Genomic DNA, 23,376 nt, shown 5'->3' on the forward strand with positions numbered 1-23,376 from the left:
AACTTCTGATAGCTGTGTACCTGGAAAAGGACCTCAGGTGGTGATCTTGGGGCTTATCTACACCTAACCTTTTGCACTATTCTTTCTAGGCACAGGTCTGGGCTTTAAATATCCTTGTCTGAGCACCACCGCTTTGCCCCCCCCCTTTTTGCTCCGGAGCTTTCCCCACAAAAACCTGCTCTTTAAAGCTGAATCGGAGCAAACAGCAATTAGGTTTTTCCACGACTTGACATTTCCTCCCGATTCAGCTGTAAAGAGGGGATTTTCACAGGGGAAGCTCTGGAGCAAAAACAAAAAAAAGAGTGGGCACTTGGGACGAGGAGCGTGGACTAGGCCTGGAAAGAGCGGAGAAAATGTAAGTGTGAATAAGCTCTTAAAAACCCAGGCATGTTTGTGTGGGGTCAGGATTTCCTGGTACCAAGCCATATAGGACATTTCCCCACCCCACAATCTTAAGGTCTAAAAGCTTATTTAAAAAACACCACCACAACACCACCATTCTTGGAGCAGCTTCAAATCCCAAGCAGGCCATGTACCACAGTTCCCCAGGACTTTTTGTTGATTTCATAAAACGTATACACTGCCGGATTGTCAAAAATCCTCAGTTTCCAAAAAAAAGGCCAAGCAATAAAATTAACGACTAAGCAAAATTAACAACAGTTTAAAACGTTTGAAAAGTAAAATGGCAATAGACCTAAGAAACAGATCAAGACTCTCATCAGCTTTCTAAACATCCAGGTAGTCTTGTGTATACAGTGGTACCTCGGGTTAAGTACGTAATTCGTTCTGGAGGTCTGTTCTTAACCTGAAACTGTTCTTAACCTGAGGTACCACTTTAACTAATGGGGCTTCCTGCTGCTGCTGTGCCGCCGGATTTCTCTTCTCATCCTGAGGCAAAGTTCTTAACCCGAGGTACTATTTCTGGGTTAGCGGAGTCTGTAACCTGAATTGTCTGTAACCTGAAGCGTCTGTAACCCGAGGTACCACTGTACAAAAATGTTTTTAAGCAGTGCATACAAATGAAGGCACCTGATATCAGTAGGCAGGGAGTTCCAAAGTGTAGCTGGCGCATCAGGTCATTATAGATGCAGAACAGGTGTTGTGTGGCACCTGTAATAGTGCTGATTCCTCTGATCAAGGAATTTGATTGGGCATGCATGGAGTGAGGCAGTCTGGCAGGTAAACAGGCCCGAAGTTGTGAAGGGCTGTACCACATGAAAGTGTGATTTCATGTTTGAAAGCATCTCAATGTCATGTGCTTGTGTATCACTCCGCTTGTCGTGTCTGTGTGTGCGATTAGTTAGCACATCAGGAGCTATTTGAAAAATGCACACCTGTGTGCATATTCATCTTTTGGTTTTTTTTAAACTTCCCCTGAAATGGTGAGTCATAGAAATGAAGGCGATTAGCCGGGGTTAGACGACTTAGCAAATTAGCCAGGGCTCCTTCCCCACCCTGGTCTCCCTTGGTTTTTCTACCAGTCATGTGGCCACACGCAAGGTATTAATAGAACATTCACGTAGGAGAGCCATCTGTTGGCGTTCGAAGTTGGCCGGGGAGATAAACAGACGGGTGGATCAGTCACCCTCGGCCACTTCCCCGCCTTGAGCTGATAGTCACACGGTGGTGACAGCGCTGTGTAAGAAGAGAAAGCAGCTGAAGCGATCTCCTTCTCCTGTTCTTCGCCTCCACGCCCCCCCTTTTCCTCCTTGTCCCATGTGTTCTGGCTTTATAGAAAGGCGTTGATAAGTGCAAACAAATTCTTATCATTCTTCCCACTGGGCAAAGCACTTTTCAACCCATGACTTGATGTGTTTTATCATTATAACATGGTCAGAATTTCCTGGCCGGGTTCATGACAAGTCCAAACCGCCTGGCGTTGTTGTTGTTGTTCCAACGACGGAGAGCAAGGTGACAATTCATGAACAGGACATGGGGTTTTGGGGGGGCGTGAAGGTATATTGCATCTGTACATGCAGGTTCCTTTTAGCTCTTGCAGCAGAGATCTTGCATGTCTGACACTGGCTCAAATCCTGAGATACGTTAACATGGGGGAAGGTTCAAGGAAGGAAACTTACCTGTTCTCTGTTTTCCACTGCAACTACCTGTGCCTGCAATAGCATCTCTAGAGGGTTAGAAGAGAGGGGAAATCCCTTCTCACTAGGGATAAGTGACTCAGTCAAATACATTTTCTCATTTTTCTAATCGTAGGTTCATATCTCCACACTTCCAAACCAGTTTGCAAGTGTGACATTAACATATGAGAGTGCTGGAGGTGAAATAGTTAAACAGGTTACCCAATCAGAACCCAGGGGGGTGGAGTTAGAGGGATTATAAAACAAGCTCTGGGAGGGGTGAAAGAGGAGTTCGTTGGGAGTTTGGTTGCAGTGGGAGTGAATTGGGATAGAGTCTGGGGGTAGGTTGAGTTAGTGTAGTGAAATAAGCTGAGACAGGAACAGTTAGGAGCTAGGAAGACAAGTAAATATCTGAGAGGTGGTTTAGTGAGTGAGAGCAGGTAGCGGATGTTATAGGTCTGGATAGGCACCCCATGATTGTAATTGACCGATACAGTTTATGAAATCACACGCTTGTTAAAATGCAATAAATAAACAGAAGTTTATGTTCCAATTTAACCCTGACTGGACTCAGTATTGTACCAGGTAGGGCCTGGGTGGTGGCAGCGAGAAATAAAGTGGTGGCACAGGGATCAATAGGCGGTGAAACACCCTGGGACCCTGTGTGATTGCCACAGCGAGTTTTGGTTTTTTTCCTTTAAAAGGTCCTTGTGGAAATTCAACAGCATTTTTAGTGTCTCACACAGCTCAGGATCTCAATACCTTAAGGACTGCCTCTCTCTATAGAAACTGACCCAGACCCTGCTCTTCTCATCCGAGGCCCCTACCTGAGGGGTTCAGAGGGTGGCAACATGAGAATGGGCCTTTTCTATGGTGGCTCCACATCAGTGGAATGCTCTCCCCAGAGAGGCCCGCCTGGTGCCATCGTTACATGTATTTAGGTGCCAGGCAAAAACATTTCTCTCTACCTAGGCCTTTAGCCATTGAATAACCTATGGCCAGGTTGAAGGTGTTGGGAGGGGCTGTTATTTTCAAAGTGTTGGTGCTGACCTTTAAAGCCCTAAACAGCCTCGGTCCTGTATATACTTGAAGGAGCATCTCCACCTCCATCGTTCTGCCTGGACACTGAGGTCCAGCTCCGAGGGCCTTCTGGCAGTTCCCTCACTACGAGAAGCCAAGTTACAGGGAACCAGGCAGAGGGCCTTCTCGGTAGTGGCACCCACCCTGTGGAACACTCTCCCATCAGATGTCAAAGAGAAAAATAACTACCAAACTTTTAGAAGACATCTGAAGGCAGGCCTGTTTAGGGAAGCTTTTAATGTTTAACAGACTACTGTATTTTAATACTTTGTTGGAAGCCGCCCAGAGTGGCTGGGGAAACCCAGCCAGATGGGTGGGGTATAAATATATTATTATTATTATTATTATTATTATTATTATTATTATTATTATTATATTTTACTTTATCATATTGCTGTCCATTACTATGCTTTGTTTTATGTTTTTGTTACATTCCATAAAATGTTTTTAATGTTGTACACCACCCTGAGATATTTTATTAAAAGGTGGTGTATAAATGTTGTTGTTGTTAACGTTGTGGATTTCTCCCAATGGGCACACTTTTTAATGCAGTTTGGGCCAATACACACATTATTGCACACTCCCTGTGTCACAAGACAAATGAGAGGACCTATCACCATCTATGTTGTGCAGACCTGAATGGGGACGGCAGACACCAGGAACGTATCTGCATCTGATCCGTGCTGGCAATGTGTGCATGCCCTACTGAATCAGGACCAATATCTTCCATTGCCTTGGAAGCCTGACCCTTGGTCCTCCAACTGAGTTTACATATTATCTCACCGCATTTGCTCATAACAATCCATTGCTACACTTGTCACTCCCTACACATCCTGTTGCATTTCCTACTGTGAAATTCAGATTGCAAGCTCCCAGGGAACAGGGACCCTGGTCTGCATGATGTTATGCTTAGTGCTATAGCAAATATGAAAGGATGTTTCGGAAACGAGTGTGTCCCCCAAGTTTTTTTTTAATGTAGCTGGCCTTGGAGGCTGCAGCTGAACCTCAAAATATAGTTGCTTGCTGTAGCAAAAGCAATTGCCCACATCGCTCTTTGTGGTTAAGATGCTCCCATGTTCAGCAAAGCAGCTTAGATGACCACAATCTATTTTTCTCCTCTGCTGTCAGTTTTAATGACTTGGCTTAGTAATTAAGCCAACGAGAAGAGGCAGAAAGATTGCTATCGCTTAAGCTGCTGCATCTGTCTTTCCTTTCTGGCTCTCTTGTCTATCTATCCATTCCCTCCCTCCCTCCTCCAAAAAGAGAAAGAGAAAGAGAGTGAGTGTGTGTCAAGCAACAAACAAGCATCTGAACTGTTTTACTGTGCATCACATGACCAGGAAGCTAAGATTAGAAAAGTGCCTTTGTGCTCTTTAAGGCTGAATGTCTTTATTTTTATCCACAGCTGTTGGAGCTAATAGCGAAGTCTCAGCTAACGTCACTGAGCGGAATTGCCCAGAAAAACTTTATGAACATCTTGGAAAAAGTAGTGCAGAAAGGTAAAGGCAACAGGCGGGGAGGTGAAAATCTAAGGTTACCAACTTCGCAAGTAGTAGGCTGTGGGTTCCTCCAGATGAGCTGTTTGTTGAACATTTGATTTGTTCAAATAGAGGTCATTCAATGATGAACATTCGTCCTGGTTTGTTCGTGTGATGGCTATGCCTTCCCTTATTCATCCCACACTTCTCAGTGCATTTCCGCAGAGCCAGAGTGTTGGGTGATGACCTGAGAGACCACGGTTCAAATCCCCATTGGCAGTGTTAGAAATTAGCCAGGAGCCAGGCGTGTTTTGCAACTGGCGCGGGTCCAGTTTGCGACCATGTGGAGATCTCGGGATGTCTGGTTGGCAACTGGGGAAAGCAAAATATCAGAAAGGGATCTGAAATATTTTCCTTGAAGCTTGAGTTTGTTTTGTCTGGTTTTGTTTGATGTTTTAATGTGGGTTAAAACCACAGAGCCTAGGACTTGCCGATCTGAAGGTCAGCGGTTCGAATCCCCGTGACAGGGTGAGCTCCCGCTGCTCCATCCCAGCTCCTGCCCACCTAGCACTTCGAAAGCATGTCAAAGTGCAAGTAGATAAATAGGTACCGCTCCGGTGGGAAGGTAAATGGCTGCTGTGGTTCGCCAGAAGTGCCTTTGTCATGCTGGCCATATGACCCGGAAGCTCCCTTGGCCAATATAGTGAGATGAGCGCCGCAACACCAGAGTCATCCGCGACTGGACCTAACAGTCAGGGGTCGCTTTACCTTTTAACAGCTCTCAGTACCATTAAACCACAGTTCCCAGGATTCTCTGGGGGAAGCCATGACGGTTTAAAGTGCTATGCTAGTGCTTTAAATGTATAGTGCAGATTGGGCCCTTACTTAGTGCTGGTACCTGCACTACATTCTCACTTAGGATGTTCAGGGCCAGAAGTGTGGGATGCACAACTTGTGTTTTTCATGGACAAGAGAGTTTAGGAGGAATGGCTTTGGAATAGCTATCCCCTGCTGTCCGAGGTGGAGCCACATCTTGCTGGAGTCAAAAGACAATAAGCCCCAGGGGTCAGCAAGGCTTGCTGGGTATGGGCCGGATCACTCCCGCAGAGATCCTCTGTGGGCCGGACCAGTGCAGCGCGGCGCCAGAAATCACGTCTGTGCATGTCTGGCGCCGAAAATTGCTTTTGCACATGCCCAGACGCCGAAAATCATGCCTGCACAGAAGCGATTTCCAGCACCGCAGATATGTGCAGACGTCATTTCCAGCATCTGGGCATGCACAGAAGCAGTTTCCAGAACCGTGGAAGAGAGTCCCCGTGCCGTGCCGTGCTGTGCTGGTTTAGCGCAGTGCGCGGGGACTCGCCAAGCAAGCGTCTCGGCTCGTGGGCTGGTTAAACGGCCTTCATGGGCCGCTTCCGGCGCTTGGGCCTTAGGTTGCCTACCCCTGCAATAAGCAAACATGGTCTCACTGCTAAGAATAGAATGTGTGCTTCTTTAGCATTTTTCATCGTCTTTGTGTCTCATTTCATTCCTTTTCTTTTCCTATTCAAAAAGTCTTGGAGGACCAGCAGAATATCCGGCTAATCAGGGAATTGCTGCAGACTCTGTATCTGTCTCTGTGCACATTGGTCCAAAGCGTTGGCAAGTCTGTCCTGGTTGGCAACATCAACATGTGGGTCCATAGGATGGAGACGATTCTTCACTGGCAGCAGCAGCTGAACAATATCCAAATCACCAGGGTGAGTGGAGTATCCTGCCTTGTTTGTTTTCTTGTTGAAAACGTTGCTTCTTTGCTCTTCCACGAAGCTCTTTTCACACCTTATTTTTTTGCACTCTGTCTTTTCCCTCCCAGCCTGCCTTTAAGGGCTTGACTTTTACAGACCTGCCCTTGTGTTTGCAACTGAACATCATGCAACGCCTGACAGATGGGAGAGACCTGGTGAGCCTTGGGCAAGTAGCTCCAAGTCTTCAGGTGCTAAGTGAGGACCGGCTGCTGTGGAAAAAGCTTTGTCACTACCATTTCACAGACAGACAGGTAATAATAATAGGCTGCTGTAATCTTGAAACTATGGGGAGAGTGATGATCACAGAAGCAGCAGAAATACTGAAAATAAGACCAGGGTTTTGTTTAGTTTTACTGCCCGGTTGTGAAGCAGGAGAAATTAGGCATTTAAAGGCGAACCTGTGTAACTCAGTTTCTGAAACCATCTTGCAAAAATCACACTGTTCTGAAGTTTGCTGTTCAGCTCTTCAACCAAACAAATGTTCGCAGAAATGAATGTGTTAGTGATGGTAAAACATGCAGAGTTGCATTGCATTAGTAAAAAACTGCTTTGCAAAAAAGTGTCAATGAGTCAAAATTGCAGATAAAAGTGTGTGTGTTAGGCGAAATTAGCACTTACATGCTGATGGATTTTCAGGAGGACTTTAAAACACCCACACACACACACACACACACGAGTAAACTTTAATGTGAATAACTAAATTTAAGACTGGAAATATGAGCAACCTAACTTGACAGATTAGTCCATCCATACTGCCCAGACCAGTCTTGGGTCTTGAAGGTACTTGCCAGCTTTCTGCAAAATTCCTGAGAGCATGCCTGTACCATTCTTAAGTCCTACGGTGGGGATCCAAAGAAACAAGATATTTGCATTTTCTGCCACCAAAGAGACAAGACCCCACTCATTTGAAAAAGCGGCTTGCTGCAGAACTCACCACGAAAAGCTCCTGAATTTTCCCCCTCCTGCGTAGGATCTGCTTCAGATCCTAGTTCATACCCTATGCTGAACAATTCTCACTATTGAGCAGGCAGCAGTCCTAGTTTTATCAATATGAATTTATGTAAATGTTACTACTATTACTGTCTCCTACTTATGCCACACTTGGGTGTTTAATTTGCTTGGATGTGGCATATATTCTCTCGGGGGGGGGGGGTTCTTGGATTTGCCTGATCCTCATTTCACTGTTGTGTGGCTCATAGGAGAAGAGGAAGCTGCCATATACAGAGTCAGGTCATTGGGATCCACCCAGCTGAGTATTGCCTGTGAGGATTGCCAACAGCTCTTCGGGGCTTCATTCAGGGTCTCCCCCTAACCAAATCTGGAGATGCCAAGGATTTGAACCTGGGACTTTCCGCATGCAGAGCAGGGGCTCTGTCACTCTAGCTGCGGCAGCTGCCCTAAACTAGCCAGTCCTTGGACAAATTTCCCAGGCCTGTGATTCCATTGTGGGACTTTCTTACGTTTCAGATTCGTAAACGGCTAATCATGTCGGAGAAGGGGCATTTGGATTGGAAGAAGATGTATTTCAAGCTTGTGAGGTGCTACCCAAGGAAGGAGCAGTACGGCGATTCTTTGCAGCTCTGTAGACACTGCCATATCTTGTCTTGGAAGGTAGGTGGCCAGTCCCAAATCCTCTTGATGGCTGGAGGTTTAAGCTTGGGGCAGAGGATATGTTGCATGGACTGCAATTGCAGCATCTCGCTCGAAGGGTCTTAAAGCTTGATCTCTTGGACTCTGGGTGGAATTCAGTGCTGCACTCTCCCAGCTGTTCTGCTTGCTAGATGACACAATCTCTCCTCTTCTCCTCCTCCACGCATTGTTCTGAAGGTTCTCCTGACTTTCCACCAGAGCCAGTTTCATGGAGGTGCAAGAGCCCCATTGCATGAGCATAAGTCCTTGTACAGGGGCTGGTTAGGTGACTCCTGTCCTCTGGTTTCTTTGCCTAGTCAGTCACTTTCATGAACCACTCCTTGGTGTTACAACGGTGGAAGTGTTTCTGTTGAGTGGAGATCTCAGCCATGCAATAAACTGAAAGCTAGACAGATCAGTGGCAATCCCTGCCATGAAATTCTACTCAATATTGTAGATTCCAATGTATACTTAGCAGAGTAAAAACTTAAAAACATTGCAGGATTCCCAAAAAATAGACAATTATCATCCAGCAGAGCTTTACTGCTACTGAAGGCAAATGAACATCATGGTCACAAATCCAATACATTCAGGATTGCCACTGCCCATAAGAAATCCACTTGCAGCAGACTTAAGTTAAACTTACAATAACTTATAGTAAGTCTAAACCTTAACGCTAAGCATACTATGTACAGAACACCATACCAGAAGGAAAAGAGATAGAGAAAGTGAAACCCAGGCTCCTTCTGGCCTTAGATAGTCAGCATGACCTTGACAGAAAGAGATAAGAGAACTACAGTGGTACCTCATGTTACGGACAGGATCCGTTCCAGAGGCTCGCCCGTAATGTGAAAAGCCCGCAACTCAAAGTGCCACATCTGAGCAGGTGCGCGGCGCAATTTGGCGCTTCTGCGCATGTGGCAAACCCCGAAGTAACCCATTCTGGTACTTCCGGGTTGCCGCAGGATGCAAGACGAAAATACACAACCTGAAGCGGACGTAACTTGAGGAATGACTGTAGATTAAGGCAGCTGTACTGAGCTTCTCTGAAGGAATAACCCAAACATCATGAACCTTCTGCTTGTTTCTCTCACACAGAGAAGCTTCCAGAGCCCTCTTGAATTAAGTAGAATAGGAAAGATCGCTACACATCAAATCAATACTTTCTGCACTAAGAAATGCAAACTGACAGTCCCCACCATACATTTAAGCAGTCTTATACCACTTTAACAGTCATGGCATTCTCCAAAGAATCCTGAGAACTGTAGTTTATTAGGGGTGCTGGGAATTGTAGCTCTGCGAGGGGTTTCCTGACTCCTCTCAGCATCCTTAAACCCATGTTTGTTGCTGTGATGTGAGTGGAATAGTCCACAATGACAGGTTTTGGTGCACTTCCTAAAACTTAGACCATGGTGGGGAAAAGGGAAGCTGTGGTTGGGCTCCATGTCCCATCAGCCCTGGCCAATATGGCCAATGGTCTGGGATGATGATGATGATATAAATAAATTAAAAATTTATTTATATCCCCCCCCCCCCGCCCTGGCCAGGGCAGCTAACACCAAATATAAATTACAATAAAACATAATAGAAAAGAAAAACAAACAAACAGTTAATTAAAATACGGCTTAAAATGCAGCCTCATTTTAGTAGTAGCCCATAAATCGGGAAAATACTGTAAAGGGAAGAAACATCAGATATTCACCCGAGCCAGCTATCCATGCTGGTCCTACATGGGCCAGCAGAAAAGCCAAGGGAAAATTTGTATATCAAATCCCATATAAGGGGTCAGAGTGAGTCTAAGCTGAAGGCCAGGTGGAACAGCTCCGTCTTGCAGGCCCTGCAGAAAGATGTCAAATCCTGCAGGGCCCTAGTCTCTTGTGACAGAGCATTCCACCAAGTCGGGGCCAGTGCTGAAAAGGCCCTGGCCCTAGTTGAAACCAGTCGAACCTCCTTGAGGCTCGGGACCTCCAAAGTGGTGGTGTTTATGAACCTTAAGGTCCTCCGTGGGGCATACCAGGAGAGGTGGTCCCATAGGTACGGGGGTCCTAATTGTAGCCCCGAGGTTCCAAGTTCCCCATATCTGATGCATGTGGGCCAACAGCCACTTGTACTATGTCGACGGCATGAGTGACTTGGCTGAGCTTGCGGCTTGTGCCTCCAGCAGCAGCAGCAGCAAAACTCCTGTTGCTGCAAGTAAGCTGTTTCATTGTCGCTAAGCTACCTTACAGATATGCCATCAACATTGGTACCATCTCTATACAACCAGATTTTCTTCCTTTTCAGGGCACCGATCATCCATGCACGGCTAACAACCCAGAGGACTGCTTGACTTCTCTTTCACCCCAGGACTTCATCAACTTGTTCAGATTTTGAATCCCCAAGTAATTTCACTGTGTAAATATTTTGCTATTCTGATGGGACACTTTATACTGCCGAACAGGCCCGCTCAACCTGTATATTGTGTGTAAATATTACAGCTTTGGAGTTCCTGAGTCAAGAGGACAAGAGGATTTTAGGAGGCGAAGGGAGTCATGATTCAGTGGCATTGAACTCTTTTTGAGAATATGGCCTTCCAACTGAACTGATAAATGTGTAAACACTGTAAATATATGATGCTTTGTAAGAATCTGAGTGCAAGCAACTGGGGAGAATCCTTATTCTGCTTCGGAAATTCAAATTTGTTTTGTTTGTTTTTTTGCATCCGTTTGAAATGTCTCTCTGGTTTCAAAGCCTAGAGAAATTAAAACACCATGATTAGGCTAAAGCTGTTGAACTATTTCCCACTCTGGGTTTTGTTTACAATAGATATTTATACCGAAGACATTTTTAGAATCGGTAGCTTACAAGGGCATAGCCCTTTATCCTTTAAGATAAAATGAAAATCAATGTAAAATGTACACACCACACCATTTTCTACCTCTGAAAAGCTTTGCAGCCAACCCGATATGCAATGTGAAGTGTTTGTACTTTGTAGAGATTTAAAGGGGGGGGGGGAGTTGATGGCAAAAGTAGACTTAACTCCTTTTTTGTTACTGCTTAAGAGTCTGCTTGCTCTTTTGTTCGAAAAGCCTGGTTCTCAGAAATTTGGAAAGGCTCCAGCAGAACAGTGGGCCTGTTGTGATTGCTGGTAAAACAACAAACATGAAGAAGAGCTAATGGTGGAGATTCTGGTTGCTGTGCCACATCACATCGGCCCTGTGTATTTTCTAGAGGCCTGCTGTTGCTGTTCTCAATCTCTCTCCAATACAGTGCCCAAGTTCACATGTCACACTGAGCCCAAACTGGCTTAGTATGAATGCTTGGGTGTGGGAGCGGAGATCGCAGCTGCATTGCTCCTCCGGAGTCGTTCAGCTGCTGTACTGAACTAAACCATAGTTTGGATTAGCATGTCTTCCAAACCTAGTCTTATGGCTAAGCTCTGTCCAGACCAGGCATAGGCAAACTCGGCCCTCAGTTGTTTTGGGACTACAACTCCCATCAACCCTAGCTAACAGGACCAGTGGTCAGGGACGATGGGGATTGTAGTTCCAAAACATCTGGAGGGCCGAGTTTGCCTATGGTTGGTCCAGACTAACCACAAGGGTACACCCTAAGGTCTGCTCTGTGGTTTACAGCTTATGGGTTGTGTGGAAGGGCTATACCACAAGCCCGGGTTCAGGCAACATGCGCAAGCAAGCCATGGCTTAGCTCTCAGTGCGATGGAGCAGCAGAATGACCAGGGAGGAGCAGAGCTGCAATGTCACCTCCAACACTGGTTGACTTTGCGTACGTACAAATACATTGTGCTGTGAAAGTGGTGTAGCCAGCCTTGCTTTTTGCAAAGAGATGTCGCTTGTCTGTTCTTGGGCAAGCTCTGATGTGCAATACATTCTGCTGTGTAGGCTTTAAGCTCTGTGGAGCTTGAATGTGGAAGATCCACTCTTTGGCTGGTGCCTGTGAACCCACCTCCTTGCCACACACCCCTAGAACAAATTTGCAACTTCCACATCACCTGCTCTCAAACTGTAGATCCTGCTGGGATGGGATTAAACCTGAGGCTTTCTGTTTGCAAATTGGATGCCCCTACCACTACCCTTCTCCTCCCTTGCAGAACCGGCCCAGTATTAAATTAATTGCAGGGGAAACACTAACACTCCACCAAAGGTGGAGGACTCGCCTCTGTCCCCCAAATAAGTGTCAATGTTGGATTCTGAGAAGTGTGTGGCCTGGAGAACTGTAGATGATCTATTACCTTTTGCTTGAATAAGACCACAGGCAGGTGTGTGCATTAAGAATGTCTAAACCCCCATGAGGCACATGTATCTGTGCTTAGCCTATGTTGGTATACCACACATGGTTTAATAAAGGGTACAGCTGCACTCAAGCAAGCTACATTATCCAAAGAACCAACATGATGAAAGTTGCCCTGTGTCGTGTGAAAGCGTTTCTCCTTTGGAGCTGCTGCTCCTATATACTGTATCGGGTTTGGTGCTGAAACACAGAAATTCCCCGCACAGGGATGTAAAAGGTTTCAAATAATCACGATCATTTTATTGGTATTATTCAAAGCAGTAAACCAAAACAAAGGTACAGTCTGACAGCAGGGTATGTGCATAAAATACCTTTTTTTTTTTTTTGCTAAGATTTAATATAGAAGCACAGGTTTTTAACGACGCTAAGGGTTGTTTAGGGGCATTGCTGGAGCCAGGAAGTTGCAGAAATGGAAGTGAGGTTGGAACAGGGAACTGAGAGCAGAGGCGTTGGTGGTGGTTGACGCGAGGAGTTGGTATAAGTTGTTATGGAACTGATACGTTTCCGTGTGGTTGGGTCTTTCAGGAAATGAATTTAGCAGCCTATATAGTTTAGAACAGTGTTTCCCAACCTTGTGCCTCCAGATGTTTTTGGCCTACAACTCCCATCATCCCTAGCTAGCAAGACCAGTGGTCAGGGATGATGGGAGTTGTAGGCCAAAAACATCTGGAGGCACAAGGTTGGGAAACACTGGTTTAGAATAGATTATGGGTCTGAGTGTAAGCAGAAAGTGGCTTTTGGTGTTTAGACGATGCGTGAATGAAAGAGGGAGGAGATTCAGTGGTCCCTTAGATTGAATGAGAAGTTGTCCCACCAACATCATGTCTTCCCTCAGCCAATTCCATCTTCTTTCTTACTTGCATCCACTGGCTATTGACTTCCTCCTCCATGGTCTCAGCATTGCCATGAATTTAGTAGCGGGGAGGATGGGGGCAAACCTAGAATGAGTTGGCTGTCCCTGTCATGGGCTCTGGCGCCACCTACTGTTGGCCTCCCTGCCTTCTACCCTACCAGTACCAATGGGCGCCAACGACCACTAAAGGGATTGCTTACATGTATGTGCCGATTCATTTTTATTATGAAGCCCATTAAAATAAAAATAAAAATGGTAGGGTAACATTTCTGGACCTATCAAGCATTACCTACATCCAAACTAGCCTCTGGCAAACAAATTCCCCTGGTTTATATTAGGATAGGACTTTTTTTATTTTTACGAAATGTGTGAGTTTTATACTAGAGAAGCACTTATTCCACCCATTGTTTGGGGGAGTTTTGTATGCACCTTGTATATATTATTGTTTAGCTATTGGATGAATCAGAATCTCTTTCATGTGTCGAAAAACATGCATGCAGGTGACCAAAACCCCTCAATGGCGCCATTTTGGGAGCAGTTTGGTTGGCAAGTATGGACTCTTTGTATGACATAAAATCAGATGCTGGGCACCTGTAGGTGGATACCTGTGGGTATGTAGTACTGTACAACTTTAGACACCAAACTCCTCCTTGAGTGCATCCCAACAGTAAACTAACTTTGCCTCCTTGCCAGATTTATCTGACCCTGGATGGCTTAAGCTGAAACAAACCAGGTTCCTTCCAAGTGCAGTTAAGTCTCTCGTAAAACTGACGAGATGTTCCTGGGCTTGAAACCATCCACTTGTTGTACGGGCGGGCGAAGGGGGAGATGTTGGCACAGATTTCCGTGCAACCTGTCGCAAGACTCATTTTAACGACCCTTCTTGCATCTTGCCATAAACCCATCTATTTAATTGAAACCACTCCTCTCGCTAGCTGACTCGTTGGCGAAAACAATGAGTTGCTGTCAATGTGAAGCCTTTATGACTTAAAGTCACGCTTCCTTTTTTTTTTTTTTTTTTTTTTTGCAGATGAGGTTAGCTCTTTCCCCCTCCACCCCTATTTTAGAAAAATTGTTAAGCATTCTGGAGTTCTGCCTGTGACATACATGAGGCAAAATACTGACAAGGTTGTTTTTTGAACCCTTTTTTTAAAAATGTAACTGCAGTCATTAAGACGTTTTCCAACTGGAAGTGACAAAGAGCTCCTTTAGCTTTCAGATGCTGATGTGTCTGGAAAATGCACCTTTCTCATTCCATCAGAACTGAGTCTTATGTCTTTTGTACAGGTTTTATGTCCAACGAACATACAATTGCTGGATTTTCACCCATTGAACAATCTCTATCTGTAGCGTCTTAACTCTGGGAATGTAGAGGAGTACTGCTGCAAAATGTGATGTAGTGTAGGGAAAACCTCTTGAAGGCAATGGGCTTGATCATGATGAACTTAAGGCCCATTGATTTCAGGGTTAACGAACTTGGGTGCACAATCCTATGGTTCCTCAGAGTGTCCCAAGGGCCATACAATATGTCCGATCTCGTATTCTGTGGGCAGAGAGGGAAATCTGCTCTCAATAGAGGGGCTTCCTCCCAGCAGCCGTGGAAAGAACTGGTGCTATAGCAGGCATAGGCAGACTTGGCCCTCCAGATGTTTTGGGACTACAACTCCCATCATCCCTAGCTAACGGGACCAGTGGTCAGGGACGATGGGAGTTGTAGTCTCAGAACATCTGGAGGGCCCAGTTTGCCTATGCCTGTGCTGTTGCTTCCCCTTTCCCCAAATTGGAGCTCTGATGGTGAAGAGGACGAAAAGGCAGAGGCGAATTAGAGGAGGGGTGCCATGGGTCATTCTCCTGACATGACCTTGGGACGGTGATGAATGTTCAGTGGCTTTTCTTCTTATTGGAATGAATGGGTAGGGTTTGTTCTCTTTGAGAGGATAAAACCATAGGTTTCCCTTCTGTAGAACATCCAGCAAATAGAATGACAATCTCAGTACACTTCCACAAAGCTCTCCCAAAAGAATTCTCTCCCTGTTCCAGACATATTTTCCATGCATTCCCCCCCCCCCTTAACCGCAGCCAGGAATTGGGGAGCAATTCGATCCAGTTAGCATTTAAAGGCAAATTTGCCCCATTAGCAAATATATTGAAGCAATACGTGAACTGGAACAAAGCCATCTTTAGAAATTTGCACCTTTCCAAAAAATTTCAGCAAGATTCTCCAGCCAAGTGATGTGTGCAAAAATACATTCTCTAAGAGGAAATTGATTTTCGGGGGGGGCGGTGTATGCATCTATTAGGAGAAATTAGCATGGAAATGCTGATGAGTTTTCATGAGGTGTTTTTTAAAAAAAAGAATTGCAAAATGTTGTGGAAGGGCGGAGAACTGAATTTGAGGGTTTTTTGTTTTTTTAAAGAAAACTTGGGAGAACCAAAATGGATAGATTTCTCCATCCCTCACGGGATGGAGAACAGCAACCTGAAGATACAGCCGTAAGACCCTAGTAGCATTCCTACATCCAGGGGCCTCCATCCTCATGTTCAATGGATCTCTGAGTTTGTGTGTTTGGGATTAGTAGTATGTGCCACATTGGGGAAAGCCCTCAGAACCCTTTACTCCAGAATGACCTTGTTGGTTACCATCAGATCTTCTCCAGAGTACTTTGGCTGGGATTTGTGGCTGTAGACCAGAGATGAGGAATCTGTTGTCTTTCAGCATGTGAAGGATGATCCAAAATCTTCTGAAGGACCACAAAGATGCCACGACAATGCATGTTGACATCAGCGGAGTTCAGTTGCAGCCTCTGTAAAGCAGGGCTGGGTAAAAGCTCTCCATCATTGCCTTACAGAAATGAGAATCGTTCCATTCATTCAGAATCGTGCATTGTTTGGAATCTGGGGGAAAGGGAGAGACATCCGTTTGGCCCTCCGGCTCCTTCTGCCCTTTTCCCTCTCACGTACTGTCTTGACAGAAAAAAGTTATATTTCACTCTACATCATGCCAATAGGCCAGCTCAAGAATGAATTATTTTCTTTTAAAAAAAGAAAATCATGGTTTTTTAAAAAAGAACTCCATTGCCATTAATAATATATAGCTGCCTATATTTGTCTAAAAGTGGAAACTTTACTTGTTTAAAGGAGGTTTACTTTGATGTAGCTCAGTAGGGAGATTCAGAGGTTGAAAAGCATACCTTGCTGTGTAATTGAAACCCTTTTTGTGCTAAGTATAATGGGGTGCTTGAAAATCTTTTCATATAAATGTCGCACACTCTTTTCTTGCATGTTCAGCCGTTTTTGATTTTTACAACTGTTTGGAACAAGCAGCGATGTAAAAAGATTTTTTGTAAACTTTTTTGACACTGAATTATAAATAAAATGTTCAGAAATTATGAATGTTGTGTTTTTCCCCCTGTCTTTGTTTGACTCAAACTGGCCCTGGCTTGATCCACATCCCAAGGTTTGCTTCACTCTCTTTTATCTCTCTCCCCCCTGCCATGCTCACCTAGCTATGGGGACAGCTTAAATGTATTGTGTCTCTCCATTCTTCCGAATTTTATTTTAAGTCATTCCTCCCCAATCACAATAGCCATGGGAATCTGGTTGGCCACTGTGAGAACAGGATGCTGAACTAGATGGGCCTTTGACATGATCCGCCAAGGGTCTTCTCATGTTCTTTCATATCAGTCCAAACATTTTACAGTTTTAGATAAGCTGAAAATCTCTTAATGTTGCTCTTCTGCATTTTTTTTCAAACAAAACCCTTTTTGCTGTTGAATAAATAAGCTGCTTGCTTTCAGGCTTATAAAGAAATGTTTGAAGAGCTAGATCTGTCCCCAAATCTGTGAAACACTAAATACACGCATTATTATTATTATTATTATTATTATTATTATTATTATTATTATTATTATATTATATTGGTTACAGTGGTACCTCGGGTTACAGACGCTTCAGGTTACAAACACTTCAGGTTACAGACTCCGCTAACCCAGAAATAGTACCTTGGGTTAAGAACTTTGCTTCAGGATGAGAACAGAAATCGAGTGGCGATGGTGCGGCGGCAGCGGGAGGCCCCATTAGCTATAGTGGTACCTCAGGTTAAGAACAGTTTCAGGTTAAGAACGGACTTCCAGAACGAATTAAGTTCTTAACCCGAGGTACCACTGTATTTTTAAACATCTAACAATTCTCTCTGGGATTTCCTCCCTAAAATAACTTGTTTTAAATACAAGTTTTACAGGCTCTTTTATTCAGGCAAGAGGGGAGGGATTTCTGTCCATTTCCCCATCCATCAGCAGTCCGCAACTCCTATGAATTTGTGGGAGCTACAGAGTGAAAAGCAGAGATTGGAAGCCCTAATTCCTGTCCTGTTCACAGAAGAGAAATTAGGATAGAAGCTCCGTAGCTTCAAAGGTAACGTATCAGCATTTGCCAACTGCATTTCACATTCTGCAACCCTTAAGTCAGACTGTGTTATATGTGATATTTCCGCACTTGTACAAAATGCATATGCATTGTGTCAGATGTGAAGTGCACTCTTGGGAGTTGGAGTGTCTGTGTGTGTGTTTGGATTGTTGTCCAAACCAATGCCTAAGATGCATTACCCCACCCTGAAAAGTATCAACTGAATCAAGACTTTTGGTGCAGATCCAGAGTAATCCAGGGACGCGGATGGCGCTGTGGGTTAAACTACAGAGCCTAGGGCTTGCCGATCAGAAGGTCGGCGGTTCAAATCCCCACGACGGGGTGAGCTCCCATTGCTCGGTCACTGCTCCTGCCAGCTAGCAGTTCCAAAGCACATCAAAGTGCAAGTAGATAAATAGGTACTGCTCCGGCGGGAAGGTAAATGGTGTTTCTGTGCGCTGCTCTGGTTCACCAGAAGCGGGTTAGTCATGGTGGCCACATGACCGGGAAGCTGTATGCCGGATCCCTCGGCCAATAAAGCGAGATGAGCGCCGCAACCCCAGAGTTGGCCACGACTGGACCTAATGGTCAGGGGTCCCTTTACCTTTAACTATATTGGACCATAAAGAAGGCTGATTGCCAAAGAATTGGTGCTTTTGAATTATGGTGCTGGAGGAGACTCTTGAAAGTCCCATGGACTGCAAGAAGATCAAACCTCTCCATTCTTAAGGAAATCAGCCCGGAGTGCTCACTGGGACAGATCATGAAGCTGAGGCTGCAATACTTTGGCCGCCTCATGAGAAGAGAAGACTCCCTGGGAAAGACCCTGGTGTTGGGAAAGATGGAGGGCACAAGGAGAAGGGGACGACAGGACGAGATGGTTGGATAGTGTTCTTGAAGCTACCAGCATGAGTTTGACCAAACTGCAGGAGGCAGTGGAAGACAGGAGTGCCTGGCGTGCTCTGGTCCATGGGGTCACAAAGAGTCGGACACGACTAAACAACTTTATTTCACAATCCTAATCGGTCTCCTGCTGAAATCTCATTTTGCAGCCTCAGTGTCAACGAGACCTGCTTTGCTGCACTCATTTCAGAATTTCCTCAAGTCCTTTTTTTTTGCAAATTAAATGTTTCTTTCCTCAAAATAGCTGGCTTGTGGGGTACTGAAGTGCAACCTACCATTTTCCCGTCACCGCAAGCTTCATGCTTATACATCCGCTATTTTTAACACGAAGACGGGACTCAGGGTTAATGGTAGTTTGGAGATGCGTCTAGACAGTTGTGATGAAGTGGGGGAGATCTAGAGAAGTACAGGAAATACCCAGCATTGTAGAATGAGTGGAGATATAAACCTTCTCTTTCTGCTGAGTCCACAGCCTACTTGAGCAGCGTTTTGTTTTTGAGTAGTATTTGGAAGTTGCAGGAAATATCAAACACACACACACACAAGGAATGCAGTCTGCAACATGTTTACTTAAGAAAGGGCTCACTTAAGGGAAGAGTAAGTGGGTTGCTGCTGCCAAAATAATGACATTTCTGCAATGCACAGAGGGATTTCACATACGAACACACATTTCTGTTTTCTACGGATGCTCCCACATGCTAATTCCTGAACTCTAGTCCCCGTGGGAAAGCTCCACTTCACTTAATTTTATTCAGTTTTTGGTAACCGAAATGTCCAAACGCATTACAGTGGTACCTCAGGTTACATATGCTTCAGGTTACAGACTCCGCTAACCCAGAAATAGTGCTTCAGGTTAAGAACTTTGCTTCAGGATGAGAACAGAAATCATGCTCCGGCAGCGCGGCAGCAGCAGGAAGCCCTATTAGCTAAAGTGGTGCTTCAGGTTAAGAACAGTTTCAGGTTAAGTACGGACCTCTGGAACGAATTAAGTACTTAACCTGAGGTACCACTGTAAATGGTGTTGTCACGTGGGAGTTCCAGGTACCCACTAAGCAGATTCCAGTAAAACAAGAAAAAAGGGAAGATGATGGTTCATTGCTGGTATTACTTATTATTAATAAACAAATGGAATATTCTGTTTAATTTGCATACACTTTTCTTTGTAGATTGAACATACACCACTCATTTATTTTTCTGCATGTAATAATTCATGGGTTTTATCCACTGCCATGACAGTGCTCAAATCATGTACATGAGGAATGGACAGCTTTATGCTTAGAGTCCCAGTGGTGTCCAAACTTTTTTCAAAGAGGGCCAGATTTGATGAAGTGAAGGGCCGTGGGGGCCGACCAAAGTTGTTGAGGTTTTTTTTTTTAGGATTGAAGTTGTTGAGGTTTTTTTAGGATTTCCCCGCAGGAAATAAACTGCCACAGGGGCCGGATTAAGCCCCCAAAACGGACTTTGGACATGCCTGGTTTAGACCTTTGTTCATTCAATAGGAGACAAATTGCAAACAGTGACACCTAGTGAGAGAACACAGTATTAGTCTTCCCATCGAAAAGCTACAGGAGACCTTCAAAAACAGCCACTTCTCAGAATTATCTATAGCAGGAAGTCTGTTCTGTTTTTTGTTTTTTTGCTTGAAGGTTGCATTCACCCTAAACCAACCCTCTGGGGCCATATCCCAATCAATTGCCCCTGGAAGCCTTTAAGCAGGAGGAGCATTGGATATTATTATTTTATTTTATTATTTGTACCCCGCCCATCTGGCTGGGTTTCCCCAGCCACTCTGGGCGGCTTCCAACAAAGATTAAAAATACATTTAAATGTCACACATGTTAATGAACAGGGCTGCCTTCAGATGTCTTCTAAATGTCAGGTGGTTGTTTATTTCTTTGACATCTGGTGGGAGGGCATTCCACAGGGCGGGCGCCACTACAGAGAAGGCCCTCTGCCTGGTTCCCTGTAGCTTTGCTTCTCGCAGTGAGGGAACCGCCAGAAGGCCCTCGGCACTGGACCTCAGCGTCCAGGCAGAACGATGGGGGTAGACGCTCCTTCAGGTATACTGGGCTGAGGCTGTTTGGATAGCTCAGTTGGTTAGCACCTAGTGCAGATAATGCCAAGGTTGCAGGTTTGATCCCTGTATGGGACAGATACATATTCCTGTCCCTAAAATTCTATGAATCCAACACCTCTAGTACAGTGGTACCTCAGGTTACATATGCTTCAGGTTACAGACTCTGCTAACCCAGAAATAGTGCTTTAGGTTAAGAACTTTGCTTCAGGATGAGAACAGAAATCATGCTCCAGCGGCGCGGCAGTAGCAGGAGGCCCCATTAGCTAAAGTGGTCTTCAGGTTAAGAACAGTTTCAGGTTAGGTACGGACCTCTGGAACGAATTAAGTACTTAACCTGAGGTACCACTGTATTCAGAGGTGTACTGCAACTCCACTTAACCAGGGGTGTCCAAACTTTTTTAAAAGAGGGCCAGATTTGATGAAGTGAACATGCTTTTTTAAAAAAAAATTACCCCAAAGTTGTTGAGCTTCTTTTAGGATTTTATCCCAGGAGATATATTGCCATGGTATTAAATCGACTGGCGGGCCAGATTAGGTCCCCTGAAACGGGCTTTGGACATGCCTGGTTTAAGCCATCACGGCTACTAGCTACTGATCAACATAACATGCCTTCAAAAATGCACCTATTCCTTTTTACAGCTCTCTGAGCTACTGATCATCTTGTGGCAATTCAGTTAATTGAATGAATGAGTTTTGTGATGTGTGGATAAGTACTTATTTTTGTCTGCCCTTTTCCCATTTCAAAGCTGGTCGAAGGGAGGATGAGAGAGGCTTCTTTGCCTGCGGTGTACATAATTTCTTTCCCCTGCCATCCCTTCAAGTCACATAAACTTTACTAGCTTTTGAAACACTTCAAAAATCCGCAAGCCGGAAGCATCCAAGCCTCTGAAAATCTTATAATCTGCGCTGCCCTTTGTCCAATGCTAAAAGCACACTCTGCTGGCTAAAGATAGATCTGCACGCAGAGAAAATTCCAAGCTGCATTCAAAACGTTAATTGCCTTCAATAATAAAACAATTATTACCTCTACAGATATCCAATTCATGGTGCAGCTCAAAATGCAACACATTTTTCGTATGAATGAAAATAAACAGCCTCTTTTCCAGCCTTGGGGTGTAAATGGTAATAAAAGTGCTTCCGAGTTCTGGTTGAGAACATTCAGATCTAAATGAGAATATCATTTGGCTATTGTCAATTTGTCCTGGCTTGTTGTTGTTTAGTCGTGGACCATGGACCAGAGCACGCCAGGCACTTCTGTCTTCCACTGCCTCCCGCAGTTTGGTCAAATTCATGCTGGTAGCTTCGAGAACATTGTCCAACCATTTCGTCCTCTGTTTTCCCCTTCTCCTTGTGCCCTCCATCTTTCCTAACATCAGGGTCTTTTCCAGGGAGTCTTCTCTTCTCATGAGGTGGCCAAAGTATTGGAGCCTGAGCTTCAATCTGTCCTTCCACTGAGCACTCAGGGCTGATTTCCTTCAGAATGGATAGGTTTGATCTTCTTGCAGTCCATGGGACTCTCAAGAGTCTCCTCCAGCACCATAATTCAAAAGCATCAATTCTTCGGCAATCAGCCTTCTTTATGGTCCAAATCTCACTTCCATACATCACTACTGGGAAAACCATAGCTTTTACTATACGGACCTTTGTTGGCAAGGTGATGTCTCTACTTTTTAAGATGCTGTCTAGGTTTGTCATTGCTTTTCTCCCAAGAAGCAGGCGTCTTTTAATTTTGTGGCTGCTGTCACCATCTGCAGTGATCATGGAGCCCAAGAAAGTAAAATATCTCACTGCCTCCATTTCTTCCCCTTCTATTTGCCAGGAGGTGATGGGACCAGTGGCCATGATCTTCGTTTTTTTGATGTTGAGCTTCAGACCATATTTTGCGCTCTCCTCTTTCACCCTCAATAAAAGGTTCTTTAATTCCTCCTCACTTTCTGCCATCAAGGTTGTGTCATCTGCCTATCTGAGGTCATTGATATTTCTTCCGGCAATCTTAATTCCAGCTAGGGATTCATCCAGCCCAGCCTTTCGCATGATGCTGGCTTAGGTGAGATCATTTATCCCACTAAACAAGGTAGCAGGTGGGTGCACAGTTTGGTACAATCAGCTGGGAATTACCGGCATAGTTTTTCTACCGATATCTTGACCCATTTATTTTTTTTACAATTTGCTAAATTCTTTGCCACAGCATTTGCCTTCATAGAAAGGAGCTTCGTAGCTCAGCTTTCCACATACAGTGGTACCTCGGGTTACAGACTCCGCTAGCCCAGAAATAGTACCTCGGGTTAAGAACTTTGCTTCAGGATGAGAACAGAAATCTCACAGCAGCGGTGCAGCGGCAGCGGGAGGCCCCATTAGCTAAAGTGGTGCTTCAGGTTAAGAACATTTTCAGGTTAAGAACGGACCTCCAGAATGAATTAAGTTATTAACTGCCTCCATTTCTTCCCCTTCTATTTGCCAGGAGGTGATGGGACCAGTGGCCATGATCTTCTTTTTTTGATGCGCTCCGTTACTTCCGGGTTGCTGTGGAGCACAACTCGAACGCGCTCAACTTGAAGCAAATTTAACCCGAGGTATGACTGTACTTGCTTTGGAGATATTGCGACTGAGCCTCCCAGTTTTAGGCAGAATCTGCTGGTCTGGATGTTCTAAGCAGGTCTTTTATATTTCCCCCTTCTCACACGCCTCTCAAAGCATCCTTACCCATCTACCTATTGCCCACACCTGAGCGGCTTCACTTGTGTCCTACAGGGGACTCCTCTGCCGATAGAAGATAGAACAATCTAGAACATGAAGGATTTCA

General features: G+C 44.9%; 1 protein-coding gene and 1 long non-coding RNA gene across 5 annotated transcripts in view; both read left to right on the top strand.

The window, feature by feature from the left end:
• The window catches only part of FBXO32 (F-box protein 32), a 38,383-nt gene extending 22,789 nt beyond the window's left edge, over positions 1 to 15,594 (top strand). Inside the window, exons 5-11 of one of the 4 annotated variants that reach the window (XM_083749338.1) lie at positions 4,561 to 4,654; positions 6,188 to 6,372; positions 6,486 to 6,668; positions 7,885 to 8,028; positions 10,330 to 12,895; positions 13,036 to 14,811; positions 14,931 to 15,594. In XM_083749338.1, the coding sequence (XP_083605464.1) occupies positions 4,561 to 4,654; positions 6,188 to 6,372; positions 6,486 to 6,668; positions 7,885 to 8,028; positions 10,330 to 10,419 (696 nt within the window). In that variant the 3' untranslated portion in view covers positions 10,420 to 12,895; positions 13,036 to 14,811; positions 14,931 to 15,594. Of the gene's footprint in view, positions 1 to 4,560; positions 4,655 to 6,187; positions 6,373 to 6,485; positions 6,669 to 7,884; positions 8,029 to 10,329; positions 12,896 to 13,035 lie in introns of all 4 variants that reach the window. The other 3 variants (XM_083749339.1, XM_083749340.1, XM_083749337.1) reach the window with 3 other exon arrangements.
• Positions 15,595 to 18,439: 2,845 nt separating this feature from the next.
• Positions 18,440 to 19,632, top strand: LOC310849503. Its single transcript, XR_014566937.1, has 2 exons — positions 18,440 to 19,312; positions 19,349 to 19,632. It is a non-coding gene; the product is annotated as an uncharacterized lncRNA (long non-coding RNA).
• The last annotated feature ends 3,744 nt before the right edge of the window (positions 19,633 to 23,376 follow it).

Source organism: Podarcis gaigeae, assembly GCF_964106915.1.
Source record: "Podarcis gaigeae genome assembly, chromosome: 7".
Taxonomy (NCBI): Eukaryota; Metazoa; Chordata; class Lepidosauria; order Squamata; family Lacertidae; genus Podarcis; species Podarcis gaigeae.